The following is a 15,421-nucleotide window of genomic DNA, read 5'->3' on the forward strand; positions in this document are numbered from 1 at the left end:
CCTTACCTCTTCCAGCCACCTGTCTTCCCGGGGAAGCCGCTGCAACCGGTTTTTTGTCAGCTCAAGTTGTAATCCATCGAACCTGCATTTAAACCAGCGGTGAGCTTCTTCCAGATTAGCTGTTATCTGAACATAGAAACAGCCACAAGTTCTTTTGTGTTCGGGTCTGAGAGATTTGTACCTAGACTTCAGAAGATTCAAATTCTCACATGGGTTCCCTGCAATATGTTTGAACAGCCATCAGTCTGAGGGAGTACTCTCTGGGTGAAGCTGTAAAGCACGTATGCAGGACTATCCTTGCACCTTGTCAGAACTCACTGTCTATCCAAACCTAGTGAAGCATTGGCAGAGTAGGTCTCAGCAAATGTGTGCCACCAAGGCCAGCATGTAGGCACACTCAGTAAGATAAGAGGATTGGACTTCTTTGACATAATGTAATTTAACTTTTGGGAACTACAAAAACAGTTTCAGGTATGTTGATACAACCTGATAACAACAACCACCTCACTCTCTAAACCCAACCCAACCTAGCCCAACCCAACCTTTCTCCAGGTGCTTTTCTTTTAAAAAACAGAAGTACAGGGAAAGATGCTGAAACGGCTTCATAAATCATACCTCATACTGTATGGCAAATGAGAGGGAACTGGCATTGAAACTTACTAAAAAATTGATTAGAATAAGACAGTACTGGGCATTAACTAATTGACGTAATTTGTAGACAACAGATAGTTCACACTTGTGCACATGTACCCCCCCATACATGAACATACATGCATGTGCATACACACACTCAAAAACAAAAGTATAACTTTACTAAGGGCATACAGAAAGCTTCATAGTTGGCACTCAAACTTGCGATTAAGAGTCCTTTTTTTCTAATAGTTGTCAGGTTATATTATCGTGTAACTTAATCGACATAACAGGAACAAATGACAAATTGACAGTAGTGTTAAGAATCTCCTTTGCATGCCACTATATCATCCATGAACATATGTGTGAGGCTGGTCGTTACTGCAGCTCCTGGGTTCTACATGGGCAAGAGTAGTGGCGTGAATGATACAGTGATAACCAGCCACTTTCTGATTAGACGTGAGGCCTGTTCTCCAGAAGGCAAACTCATGTCTGATACTGTAAATCTAGCCAAGAACTGGGGGCCAGGGAACTCACGGGGCACCAAACAGTATTCATTAGATCCACGCCTTGCTGCTTTCCCCTTCTGTGTAGAAGTGTGAACCTGAACTTCAGAGGTCATTAATCTTCTAGCATTCATTCACTATCATCAGGACATAGAATCCTAACTAAAGTTCTTGATGGTACAGATGAAGCTTAGTAAACTGCTGGCCCTTGCCTGTTGTACTCTGGACAAATATATCAGTGGCAGACTTCACAGCGCTCTATGCTTCAGGGTTGCTGTCTGTATTTCTCTAAGTGCCTAGGCCTGGCTCACCTGTTCTGACTCCACACTGGCTTCTTTTAGTTTATTTTCTGTCGCTTCTTTACATCTCTTCAGGTGTCTGACAGTTTCTTCCAATTCCTGAAAATGTGGTACATTTTTTTTCTTATTTTATTTTATTTACATTTAAGATGCCATCCACTTTCCCCATTTCCCCTCCCTAGAAAACCCCTGTCCCATGCCCCCCTTTCCTTTTTGCTTTTATACAATATTTTAAAAATGTTAATCAAAGGATTTATAAGTTTGGTAATGCTCAATCAGAAGCGTAACCCAATACCCAACCTAGATATAAAAACTATCTTTGACTGGTGGAGACCTGTGAACATTTGCCTCCATGCCCCCTCTCTCTTTCTCTCTCTCATCACCTAGCTTCTCTTCTTCATCTTGTCTCCTTACTCCATCTCTTCCTCTCAATATTCCTTCCCACTTAGCTCCTCCTACATATCACTCTTCCTGTTAAAGTAAAACTTTTCTCTCAAAATACAATTAGAGCATACTTATTCCTAATTGTACCAGTGAGGTACAAGATAGTCCTAATACCCAGTCCATCATTTTGTTGACTAACCAGAACTTCTGTCATCTCTTCTAACTAAAACACTTACTTTTGATCCCGGCCTTTTTTTTTTTTTTTTTTGGCTTTAGAATGAATGTCAGCTGAAAACTATCTACTCAGATTGTTTCTCTCAAAGTAAATAGCCAGGATTGGCTATGAGACTATGGGTCTTCAACCCCATCAGAAATCCAGAATGACTGAGTTAACTGAAGTTATGGGAAGCACTAAACGTAGCTTCTAAAACTTAGCCAATTTATAGAGACCACTGAACACCTGAGAAGCCCCTATACTACCGAACGTTCAAGCATCAAATCTTCAGCCTTCTGGCCCAGAATCCTCTGACAGACCTTAGGTACATTTTTAATAAACTTCCAATATATACCATATAGAACCAAAATGCTTCAAATTTCTAATATGGTGATTAGATCATGAAAAAATAAGATAGGACACCTTTGAACTTCTATTTTGTATTTTCATATATAATGTAATCTATGGTCTATATAAAATGTTTGGTTTTGGTTTATGGATTCTGTTGAGAGAAATTAATTAATCTGTCTGTCTGTCTGTCCTCTCTCTGTCTCTCTCTGTCTCTCTTTCTCTCTTTCTCTCTCTTAAATAAAAGACCCTTTCATGGCTACTAGAAGGTAGGGGGAGCTCAATGATGTCCTGAAGTTTATTTTTGGTTTTACACTTTTTGTTAGTTGGGAAGAGCTAAGATTCCTGCAGTAGCAACAAGTACATTCTTTCTGCAGAGAACAACCAGTAGCTGAAAATGCAGACGACTAAGGAGTCCAGTGCACATGTGAGCTCTAGCCGTTTAGTCAACGCAAACATCATAGCCCAAGCTACCATGATTTCAGTATGAAATGTCCTTCAAAACGTTCAAAATGCTAGGTGCTTAATCTTTAATTGGGAGTTTTATTTTGGAAGGTGACAGAAACTTTAGTAAGTGGGGGCTAGGTGGTTACTGGTGAGTATTTGAAGGACATACCTGGTCCCAGTCCCCTCTTCTGGAACACTCTCTTCCTATACATGTCACTATTCTCATGATGTCCTGCCCCACCTGGGGTCCAGAATCAGCAGAGCCAGGAACTGCTGGCTGAAATCTAGGAACATAAACCCTTCTTTGTGCCAGGCATTTTTGTCGCTATAATGAGGAAAGTAAGTCACATACCACTTATGGATGTATTTTTTTCTATAGAGTCTAGGAAAATATAAGTGCCTTTTCCCTGGATTTAGGCACGTAGACTTGCTAATAACTGTTGAGAGGAATCTTAAACCATCCTTACCTTGCACCGGTTTTCTAACTCTTGCCTCATTTTTCGCTCGGCCACCAGTCTCAGCTCCTGCTGTTTATTTCTCACTGAAGTCTCATACTGGCTTTTAGCCAGCAGCTCCATCTCCTTCTGCAGGGTATTCATTTCAGATACAAATCTCTGGATGCTCAGTGACTAACAGGAAAAGGAGGGGAACATGGTGAACGTAAGTTAGAATTTTACATTAATGGTCATAGACTTTGTGGGAACTGTATGTTACCTGTTCATAGTTCTTTTTCTGATATTGATCCTTAATTAACTCCATTTGCCTCAATTCCATTTCTATTTGCTGAGAGTAAACGCAGAGATAACATAAAGAGATGATCAGTAGATGAATCTGGGCTGATGGGACGTACAGTCTTCAGTTTCTGCTGGATTCTACTTCCTATGTAGCCCACTGACCCTAAAGAGCCAAGGGTAATAGCAGTATCTCCACCAGAGCAGAGACACCACAGAAGTAACCTCCCACTTCCCAGAGAAGACATGCAGCTGCCAGTGCTCTGAACTGAAACAACTCCCAGATATCACACAGCCAGGACCCTCACAGATATCACACAGCCCGGACCCTCCCAGATATCACACAGCCTGGACCCTCCCAGTACGCCAAAAGGGTGAGGAGAGGGCTGGGCTTCTCAAACAACCTTCATCCTCTCCAGATTCTGTGCGTTATTTGCCTTGGCTGACAAGTGCATCCTTATCTGGGCCCTTTGGTTCTTGAGCTTTTCCTTGTTACTGTTCACCACCTTTTCCAGCTCTGTAGCTTTGTGTCGTAGCTCTCGGTTTGTCCGGGACACTTCCACCGACCTGAAGTTGGCTTCGTCAAGAGCTTTCTTCAGCTTAGATGACAAAGGAATAGAAGAGAAGGAACAACTTTCACCTACTATTCAGGAAGAGACATTTAGGTTTGTTCCTATATTGAAAAAGAGGCCTGGGGGGTGGCTCAGCAGTTGAGAGCACCCGTAGCTTAAACACATAAAAAAAAAAAAAAAAAAAAAAAAGAAGAAGAAAATGATACAATGCATGATATCTGAGTATGCAGATTTATAAAACAACATAGTTTTTCATATGTTTTCATAGTTTGTAATATTTGAGAGGAAATAAGACTTTAGATAAAGAATGTGAACTTGTAGTCATGAGCTGCATTTTCTGAGCAAGGCTGTGGAGAGATAGTAACTTCCAGTCTCAGCTTCACCACCTATGTGTAGGTTTATATAATTAACCTCCTCAAGCCTCAGGTTCGTCAATTGAAAATGCACTGCCACTGCTCAGTGGTCACTGCCACGCTGTAACTACTTCCTTGCTGTCACAGCCCATGGCTCAGGAAATGAAAACAAGCTTGGCTACACACACTTGGCCAGTGCTCACTACCACTGCATGCATTTTATGGTATTTCTTCTTGCTGTGAAAGCATTTTAATACCTTTGTCTTATGCAAAAGCACCATCACAATGAGTGGTTTTACACTGTCCTGCCCCCCCCCCCGCCCCAGCATAGTGTTTTCCTTTCTGTATCATTTGCTGCAGAACTCTGAATAGAATTTATTTTTAAGAGTTGAGGCTTAAGGGATTTGCCAAAATTTATGTTTTGAGGTTTCTTGACTATGAAGTGCAATGTACATTTCTGTGGTAATTCCACAGCTTGTTAAAAAGAGGTGGCTGGGGAGGGAGACAAGCAGAGGAAAGGCACATGTAGTACAGGCTTTCTGTCCTGGCTCTCACACAGGAGTCCTTTCTTTAGATCTTAACAGTCCCCACACTCTTTTGCTGCATCACTAAGGGTCATGAGATTCTCCACTGATCCCTCAGTGTAGACCAACACTATTATCTAGGCATGTTTGGCCACATGCTTATTACAATTTAACTCTTTGAACAAACTGAAAGGTAGTTGTGATGACCTTGCTTTTACAACAGAGGAAATGGATCCGGAAGTCAAGTCACTTAGAGACAGTGAATACATGGTTAATACAAGCAGGGCGAGGCTCAGCAGCGCTCAGGCACTCTCTGTTGCCAGGTTTCCTCACACTTTCATCATTATCACAGACACTTCCTTTATGGCTTCAGGCTTTTACATGTAGATTTATTTAGGTGTATGGTTATTTTGTTTGTCTGTATGTATGCACACCATGGGTGTGCCTCATTCCCAGTAAGATCAGAGAGGGCACTAGAGCTCCTGAAACTGGAATTACAGGGAGGCTGTGAGCCATCATATGCAAACCAGGAACCTATTTCTGGTCCTCTGCAAGATCAACAAGTACTCTTAACATCTGTGCCATCTTTCCAGCCCCAGGTTTCAGTTTGCTATGTGTTCTGAGCAATGAGCTCTAACTAAATGATTTATTTTTACATTCAGGACACCTGCTTGCTTTTTATAACCTATTTATACAGTGGCTTTGAGTTCACAAAGCTTTTGTTATTAGTATTAGTTGAAGCTAACTTGCAAAGTTTATCTGTCAATGACAATTACTGCATGTAATAGACTTAGTAAGTCATAATCCATCGCAAGTTTATCTGTCAGTGACAATTCCTGTATGTAATAAGCTAAGTGAGATACAGCCTATCTCAAGCCATATTGTATATTTACTATTTTTAGAATAATTTATATTATTTAAAACAAATGTTTAAATTTAAATATATTTTGATAGTCTTCTCCTCCCTCAAGTTCTTCCCAATCTTCTCTGTTCCCATCCACCCAACTTTAAATTCTCTCTGTAAACAAAAATTCATTACACAACAAAACCCAACATCCTTCAAAACCAAGAAAACAAAATAAAACCATAACCCCCAAAACTGTAACTGAAGAAAAGCACACAAAAAATTAATACCTTCCTCTACAATGTTCATGATATAACAGTTAATATGTTTATTCCTCCTTTAAAAGAGCCTTTTGACTTACTTGTCCCCTTTCAACAACCACTTCACTTGGCCCTGATTTTCAGTAACCATGTTGTGGTGATTGTTATGGTTTCCTTTAACCCTCATCTAGTGTCTCTTTATTCTCCCCTACTTTCTACTGCAATTACAAGTTCTGCATCATCCTCAGTTTAGAACCTAGAGCGCTCAAGCCTTTCCTGAGAGTTCACTTCCAGTGATGTAGAAGGCAAGGCCACGGGATCAGACAGGTCCCTCTGACATAACTTGTCTTTCCCTGACAATCCCATTTTTGTAGCTCAGCTTTGACCAGGCTGCGTAAGAGGACCTGCATCTCTGTGAGACTCAGAGCTATGCTTTCATCGTTTCCTGCCTTCTAGCCCTCAACTAGTCTAAAATAACTTTTTTCTTACTTTGAATTCCTTCAGAGCTGCACACTGCTTCCAGTTATCCAAGAAACCCTCTCTGCTGTCTTGCATTTTTTCCTCATGTCCAGAGTGGCAGTGGCAGCTACACAAGGATTATTTGGCTCATGCCCATGGCAGGAGTCATGTCTTTTACAGCTCTCTTTGCTTTTGTTTTTGTTTGTTTTTTTGTTGTTGTTGTTTAACACAAGGTCTCACAAAGCCTAGGCTGACCTTGACCTCAATATCTAGCTGAAGCTGACCTTGAGCTTCTGACCATAGTGCTTGGATTGTGTGCTGTTAGAGATGAAAGCCATAGCTCTGTGTAGCTGGGCAAGCATTCTACCAGCTAAGCTCCATCCACAACCCTTCTCCTGCTGTTGAGTGTGCCTCTCTGGAGCTGGTGGCTACGCAGAGGATGGGGAGACAGACAGGCTGAGGAGACAGTGACTAGATCTGACAGAAGGCAGGCAAGCATCTCATACCTCTGATGGGAAAGTTCTCCTTAAGGCACCCCTCTGCCTGGCAGGGAACTGTGTGTGTCACAAACTGCTTTCTTGTCAGTGTTGCTGTGCAAGGAGAGGTAGCTGCAGCACATCTGGCTTGCTGAGCAGAGGGACCAGAACAGCTAAGACGAGTGCAGGCCCTCTGCACCTGCTCTGCTGGGGACCCTCTTGGGAGGTGCTCCTCTTTCTCAAATGGCCCCATACCTCAGACACTTCCCTCTGTGACGCTTTCTTCGCAGTCTCTCTCTCGGTTTGAAACTGCTTCCTCAGAGCCTCAATGCGCTCTGCGTGCAGCTCTGCTTCCAGTTTGGATTCCTCAGCAGCCTGCTCTCTGTTGTGAAGGAAACGATAAATTCACTTTAAAAATCATCTTAAGGGTTAAGAAGGGTTTTCAAAACAATGTCTGCCCTCTAAACAACCAGTGACTTACAAATGAGCAGCCATCAGCAGCCTCTCAACCTCAACAATAAAGCTCAAAACCAAGGAAAAAGGGTGGATTACCAGCAAACCCAAACCAACTCTGAATAAAGGGATTCAACTTTAAGTGGAAAAAGCATTCAGAAAAACAGTGGAGTGGACAACACGCCTACGAGATGACTGCTTTGTTCTGTCATGCTTGATATCAGCTACTTACTCTCTAGGCTTAAACTATATCATTTCCTTTTCTTGAAGTGAGAGCCTTTCAACTGATCAGCATTCTTAGTTTGGGTTCTTTGGTCAAGATAAACAATTAGGCTTCTGAAAATGCTGGAATTCCTTGAAATGATAAGCAGAATGTGTGCGGCATTTATAGATTTCTACTCTTTCAAGGACAAACGAAAAGTTGGACACCAATAGATTTAACCCGTGACTCCCTGTGGGTTGATCAGGTGGAGGTGGCTCAGGGAGTGGCTCTGCTGCGTGACCAACAACAGTACATGGCTGCCTTGCCCAAAATCCTTTCTTCTTTCTCTCAGTATCTCTTCTGTGTGTTTGGATGATGTATCCATTTCCTTATGTGCTTCTAGAAAAGTCTCTGCTAATGAATTCTGTTTGTCCACCTGGCTGGCGTGCTAAGGAGAACTGAAGTTGGTAACTGGAACTTCACTCTCATCTCTGGCCCACACAGGAGTCCTAACAGAGAATTTTACATTTATCTCAATAACATGCTGATGTCTTTTCTTTCAAAAATTATATATTTCAAAAATTTATTTTTATATTTGTGTGTGCACATGCATGCACATGCAGTGTTAGAGGACAACCTGCAGGAATTGATTCTCAAGTCATCAGCCTCTATGGCAAACCCTTCTACCTGGTGAGCCATCTCACTGCCCACTGATAATTTCCCAATGACATCACAGAAAGGGATGGGACACTCTGAAGTCACTGGTGAAATAATTATGTTTTGTTATTACATCCATACACACCTTCCACCCCATACTCACCACAAAATATTTTTATATACATATATACACATATGTGGAAGAAAACTATTATTTATATAGTACATATTATATTTTGATTTTCTATTTTGTTTGTTATATGATTGAGATAATCAGTTCCAGTCTTCTGCCGCTGACTGAATCCAAACCTGAGCTCCAGCAACATGATATCTGATCTTGGCTAAGAATGCCATCTTCCTACGTCATTTCCTTATCTACAAATGGGAATGACAACAGTGTCCACCATCATATGATCCTCGTTGGTATTAAGGAAGTGTTTAGTATAATGCCCAGTACAAGGTAAAAACATAATAAATGTTAGCCTCTGTGTCAGCCATTATCATTGTCATCATTTAAGTCTAAAGTTCAAATCCTAACTTTAAATTGATTTTAAATTTAATTTGTGTTTAAGACTAATTTTAAAACAATTTAAAAATTTTAAATCTTTATTTAATAAATAAGTGTATGTTTGCATGTGTGTGCGTGTGATGTGGAGGCCACAGTATAACTTGCAGGATTCCATTCTGTTCTACCATTTGTGTCCCAAGGATTACACTTAGGTTGTCAAGCTTGACAGCAAGAGCCTTTACCCATTGGGCCATCTCACCAGCCCTTAACTTTTAATTTATTCTTCCCTTCAGGCTTCCCTTTCTGCTGCCACTTATATAGATATGAGCTTCAGTTTCCTTTTTATTGTAGAAGGAACACTCAATGTGCCATCTATTCAGAGGTTTGCATGCATAGCATAGTGTTAATTATGGGCCTCCTGGAATAAAAGTCTTTAAAACTTATTTACCCTGCTCTTTTCTCCTGAGGAGACCATCCACTGAGAGTTCCTGACAGTTTTCTGGTTCAGTGAGCTACACTCGCCTAATCTCAAACTCAATGACAACCCTTCTTCTCTTGATTTTCTCCAAGTTGAGTGTGGCCTTTCTCTATGCCCTAAGAGCAGAGTTCAGCTCTCACCACAGACCCAGGAAGGAAAGCAGCAGAAGCACTCCTTTACACAGCCCCAAGCCTTCATCTTCTCACTGCCTGCCTGCCTGCCTTTCATCATCAGCCAAGTTCTACTTCTATACAATCAGGAATCTTCTAGATTTAGACCATTCTTATTCTGTGTAATCTAGAGCCACAGAAATGAACCATCTACAGATGCTCAGAAGATAGCAGCTGCAACGCCAATGGCTCCTTCTCTAGCCTCTCCCTTCTTCTTGACACAGTGCCATGCCCTGACCTCAGTTCTACCTATACTTTTGCATGGAAGACAACACACTTCAGTACATTAGCTCTCATCGTTGTAAAGATGAGTCCAAACTGTGACCTCTTTCCAGAACTAAACCTGTATTTCTGCATCTCATAATTCCTCCTCAAAACCAATGAGTCTAAAATATAATCTCCTATGTTTTATCTTTCTTCCTAAGTGTGTACCCAGATTGGTAGAAATTTGTACAATGTCAAGAGGCTGGCAAGCTTCCAGTGAGGTAGGACTGCTCTTTATGAAAATATGAACTATAAGTAGTAGGTAAAGAAACATTCTGAAGCAAATGAGTCTCACCTTATTCTTTCCTTGTCATCGACCCTTGCAATAATCCTTTTAGCTGTAGTGAGAGGGATTATACTTTATGTTTTTTAAGACTGAAAATACTTTTCATACAATATATTCTGATTATGGTTCCCCTCCCTCAATCCTTCCCATATCAGCCTACTTCACCACCCAACCAAGTCTACATCCTTTCTCGTACTCTCTTGTTAAAAACAAAGTCATTTAAAAAAGAAAAAAATGTAAAAAGATAAAATAAAAACAAACAAACCTGAATAGGGAAAAAACAAACCAATGAATAGAAAACAAAGAGTACCTGCAGAATTTCCAGGGTATTCAGGGTTAAGAACGACTCACTAGGTAAACTCAAACAGTTTATCTGACTTTGATAGGCTTTTAAATGATTATGTCAGCCACTATACAAACACCATATTGTTTTAGCCAATACTGCACAGCCTTGTGGCAGTAGAGTTTGTAAAATGTAAAGTAAAACTTGCACAGACTGCATATATGGAAAGTACCCTCCTCTTTTGCCTTAGCTTCTGCCCTGACCCTGCATTGACATGTACAATTAGTGACAAGAATAAGGTTCCATATGTATTTCCATAAGCATACTAGTGTCTAAATCATATTTACTGCCATACTGTTTGTAACAACACTTTCATGGTTTGATATAACCAAGTTTAGGCAAAAACTAAAAATGATCCCTGGCCTATCATCTGCTTAGATGTAGTTGTTCCACTTCTGGTGAGTTATACCAGAGTTCTGGGATTCCTTGCAGAATATATATATATAATGTATGTGTGCATGTGTGTACATGTGCCACATGCTCATGTCTGGGGACAACTCTTGGGAGTTGGTTCTCTTGCTGCCTTGCAGGATTGGGTATTGAACTCAGGTCACCTGACCCACATATGTGCCTCTGCCCACTGAGCCATCTGTCTCAGCCCTTCCTTTGGTTTTCTTGAGATAGGATCTTACTATGTAACTCACGCTGGCTTCAAGCTCATGATCTTCCATCCTCAGCCTTCTAAATACTGAAACTACCAGTGTGTGCCTCTATACCTGGCTCAAATAATGCTTTAAAAGGATAGCTTAAGCTTGAGAGAAACATGAGTGTTTCTTGAAGTAGTCTTCAAGTTTAGTTTAACTTCACATAAAAAATAAGCTTGATAACGGGCAAAGAACTGAAAAGGAGAGCCACACGGGCATGCTCCAGCCAGCTATTACTGGCTGCTGTTCAGCGATGCCTGGGTGCTGTCGGTGACTGAGCTAGATGCACTAGCTCATGCGAGAGAAAGAGCTTTACTAGCTTCTCCAAACCAGCCCCTCACTCTCTAGAGGCACTCCCCCATCCCAGGAGTCTACTGTCCTTACTTTAAGGCTTCCAGACTCTGCCGCTCACGCTCTTTGCTTTCCAGTTTTTCTTGGAGGTGATCAAGTTTAGACTGCAGATGGCCATTTGTCTGGAGAGCTTGCTCTAGGCTCATGGCTAGTTTCCTGTTATCTTCTCTAGTTATATCTAGAGACTTCTGTAGTGGCTCCATCTGAAAGAGAGAAGAGTGCCCATGAGTCCAGGGCAGTCAGTAGGCCAGTCTTTACCAGTCTTTACTCCTTATACTCTGGCTGTAAGTACCACTGAAATGATCAGTCAGAACCAGAAACAAACACTGTAGGCAAACCATCACACACACACACACACACACACACACACACACACACACACACTCCATTACCAACACCACTCTCAGAAGGCAGTTCCATTGAAGATTAGAGAGCATGAGAAAATAGAGCTAGCTTACATTACCCTGATTTTCAAGTTTCACCAGTTAAATTATTCTCTTACTGATTCTATCTTCTGGTCTCATGCCCTAGGAGTTTAAAAACCGGCAACTATTCCTCATCTACTCTTCCCAAACCAGGCTTCTTTGTGGGCTAACAAGAAGTGTCAGTAGAAGGCACCTGCCACCCAGCCTGCTGCCTCCAGTTCAGTCAGTTGTACCCAGAGGAGAAAATGGCGTCTCATAATTTGCCATATGACCACACACGTGTGCTCCACGCAGAGTACACGAGTACGTTGGCCTCCAAATAAACAAATATTAAAAGGCTTATTCATGCTTTCTATAAATATGTATGTGTGGAAAGATACTTATGGGCACACATGTATGCACATGTCCTCTCACTAACAGGGTTGCCAGCTACCTCTGAGAGTATACATTGTTTTCTAAAACATTTAACTCCTGAAATAACCTGTGCATTAGTAAATGTGAAGAATGTGGATAACAGAAGACAAAAAAATCAGTCAAAATTATGCAATTACCCATTTCTTATTCATAAATCTGTCACTGTCCAGAATTCTTAGTGAAATGGAACCTTCTCTGTTTCATTTCATCTTCCTAAAACCTAAGGTCACAATAGAACTGAACAGATAGGTGTGGCCAGCTCTAACACCTGGCTCTACCTCACTGCTGTGCTGGGCTTCCACAATCAGCATCCTGGCCTGCCACTGGTCCACTTCTGCTTCAAGCTTCTGTACTCTTTGTTGATTTAGAGATCTACAAATAGAAAGCATAAGAGGTGACTGTAAAGGAGGGAACAGGAATGATGGTACCATGTGTAAGGTCCAAGACGCTGTGTTTTGGAAGCTCAGACTGCATTATTAGCAGTCACACATGCTTCATCTTCAGGGCAAGAAACGAAGGCTCCTAGGGAATTAAAACATTGTCTCATGTGTGACTCAACCACACTTACTTATTAGGCTGTGAACCCATGTTTTTGACTGACTTCTGGCATGGTAATTTAGTGTACTGTTTTACCAGCTTGGTAAAGTTTGGCCTATGGTTGAGAATTTTGCTTCTAAATATAACAGCTACTCTGAGATATATTGTGACAAGCAAACATATTTGATATATTATTATCTTGCCTTTTAAAAAGCTAATGTACTAGAGAACACATTTATAATACACAAAAAGATAAGTACAGTGGAGAAAATACAACTCACTTGTTTTCATGACACAGAAGGAATATGAACTGGAATATACATAATTACTCCAGAGACACTATCAACCTCAGACCATTTTTTCTTAACACAAAAGAAATATTAAATGTGACTTTCCTTTATTTTTTAATTGTTCATCATTTTATATAATTTTGAAATATTCAATAAAGTCCAGTAATTAAACCCAGCTAAAATTAATCCTCATCTTAGGCTGATTGACCTAAGATAATTACTCATCTCTCAATTCAGCTTGAATGGTGCAGAAAGGAGCCGTGGTTCAAAGCCCACAAACTTCAAGGACACGTTTACTCTGTACCACTCTAGCAGGGCCAACTCGGACTGTTTGAAAAGCTTCCCAACTGCAGGCTTAGCACCTAACCTGCCAGTTCTTCAAACACCATTTTAATAGTTTCTCAAAGTAAATGATACTCAAGAGACGTCATGTTCTTCCTCAACATGGCTGAAAACAAATGCAGTACCTTTCCTTCTTGAGGCCTGCGATCTCTGAGTCCCTCCGCCCGAGCTCTATCTGGACTTTCTCCAGGGCTCCCTGCATCTTACTGTGAGAAGCCAGCACGTTCTCCAGCATGATTGTAACTTTGCAGTTGTCTTCTTTAGCCTCTGCTAATTGTTTCTGAAAGTTCCCCACCTAAAAGAAAATGAAACAAGACAGAAAACAGAAAAGTACGGTCCACTTCTGTTTCCTAAGTTATTGTGTTTTGAGGAGAAGAAATGTCACCCCATGTGGCAGCCTCCTGACTGCCGCCACAGCATAGCACACTATCAAGTGAACATACTGGGCCAACAACTTCTATGGGTCAGAGGTGATCGTGGAGAAGTATGCTCAGCTGGCTTCTGATGGGTTCAGAAAAACAGAACATATCTGAAATTTTCTGAGCATAAAAGACTGGAAGAAAAGTGAAGTTGCTAAAGACTCATGTATCCATAGGTCCCTCATGTGTCCACAGGTCTCTCATGTGTCCACAGGTCTCTCATGTGTCCATAGGTCTCTCCCTTGGAGAAGATTGCTGTCAAGAAGCTTGAGATGGGCCAGTGAGATGGTTTAGAGTGGGAAGTACTGCTGCAAAGCATGATGACCTGAGCTCCCTCTCTGGGATCCATATGATAGAAGGAGAAAACTGACTCCTGCAAATTTTCCTCTGATCTCCACAATACATCCACACACATCCACACAGCAACAAATTTTATATGTGTGTGTGTGTGTGTGTGTGTGTGTATGTGTGTATATGCATGTGTGTGTATGTGTGTGTATGAAGTTTGAGGTATGGATAGAAGAAATAAAAAATATGGCAACATACATAATTGGATATTATTCAGACATAACAGAATTCTGTTATTTGTAGCAACATGGATGGAAGTGGCAGACTTTAGATTTTATTGAAATAACTCAGGCATAGAAAGATACATAGTATATATGCTCACTTAAATGTGGAAGCTAAACACCTGACTTCAATGAAGTAGATAAGAGTGATATCTAGAGCCTAGGAAAGGTGATAGAGGATTGGATATGTGATACTTACCCAGTGCAGTGGTGCCACTGGATAGGAGGAAACTCTAATGGTTTTTAAAATACTCTTTTGTGAAAAGATAAACAGCTAATGGAAGTGGGTTTATTTATTCAAGTAGATAAGCATATTTAATTTTTCATATTTGTACAAAAAGAGTACAATAAGAACATATCTGCCAAGAATTAATTGAATGTTTCACATACAAGCAGTATAAGTAGCTAGTTATATACATATCAAATGTTCTTAGCATAAAGAATGACTGATAAACGTTTGAGCTGACAGACATGCTGAGTACAGTATGAATCTTACTGAGATTACAGATGTTATTAAAATGTCATATAATGCACAAATGGAATGTCTAAACATATTTTTAAAAGATGTTTGGGAGGGGACTGCTGCTTCTGCTAAGTTACACAGGAACATTGTTAAGGTGAAGCCTCACAGCAAGGCTGTATCACATAAATTAAATGCAAAGAGGAGGCTGGGCAGGATGGTAACAACCATGATCTCAGCCTCAGGGTCAGGGGATAGCCAGGGACTAAGATACTCTCAGATCAGACTGGGATACATGATCATACCCTTTGCAAAAACCAAGAGAAATTCAAAGAAACAGGTAAGCAGAGGACCCTCAGAGGTGGTTACATCATCCATCTATCCATCAGATGGACATCAACAGAAAACAATCAGACTCTCCTGGTAGGCATAGGAAAATTTAGAACTATTTTAACCCTTCATTGATTACATCTCCTCTTTTCATGAATGAGAAAAGGAAGTTAGTGAATGTGGCCTGTTAGATTTCATATGCCCCTGCCAGAGAGCATATGAATTTCAGAGA

At 40.9% G+C, this 15,421-nt stretch overlaps 1 protein-coding gene across 11 annotated transcripts in view; it reads right to left on the reverse strand.

Moving 5' to 3' along the window:
* The window catches only part of Ccdc150 (coiled-coil domain containing 150), a 102,271-nt gene that overhangs the window by 12,028 nt on the left and 74,822 nt on the right, over nucleotides 1-15,421 (reverse strand). For 8 of the 11 annotated variants that reach the window (XR_013109539.1, XR_013109536.1, XR_013109535.1 and 5 more), the window contains 9 exons: nucleotides 13,537-13,706; nucleotides 12,521-12,614; nucleotides 11,437-11,606; nucleotides 7,303-7,429; nucleotides 3,964-4,158; nucleotides 3,543-3,611; nucleotides 3,296-3,457; nucleotides 1,448-1,534; nucleotides 7-126 (listed from right to left, as the gene is read on the reverse strand). Coding sequence is in view for 2 of the 11 variants with exons in the window: in XM_076931908.1 (XP_076788023.1) it covers nucleotides 7-126; nucleotides 1,448-1,534; nucleotides 3,296-3,457; nucleotides 3,543-3,611; nucleotides 3,964-4,158; nucleotides 7,303-7,429; nucleotides 11,437-11,606; nucleotides 12,521-12,614; nucleotides 13,537-13,706 (1,194 nt within the window). In the remaining 9 variants the exon portion in view is untranslated. Of the gene's footprint in view, nucleotides 1-6; nucleotides 219-1,447; nucleotides 1,535-3,295; nucleotides 3,458-3,542; nucleotides 3,612-3,963; nucleotides 4,159-7,302; nucleotides 7,430-11,436; nucleotides 11,607-12,520; nucleotides 12,615-13,536; nucleotides 13,707-15,421 lie in introns of those variants that run through there. The other 3 variants (XR_013109541.1, XR_013109540.1, XM_076931909.1) reach the window with 3 other exon arrangements.

Source organism: Arvicanthis niloticus, chromosome 3 (genome assembly GCF_011762505.2).
Source record: "Arvicanthis niloticus isolate mArvNil1 chromosome 3, mArvNil1.pat.X, whole genome shotgun sequence".
In the NCBI taxonomy this organism is placed as follows: Eukaryota; Metazoa; Chordata; class Mammalia; order Rodentia; family Muridae; genus Arvicanthis; species Arvicanthis niloticus.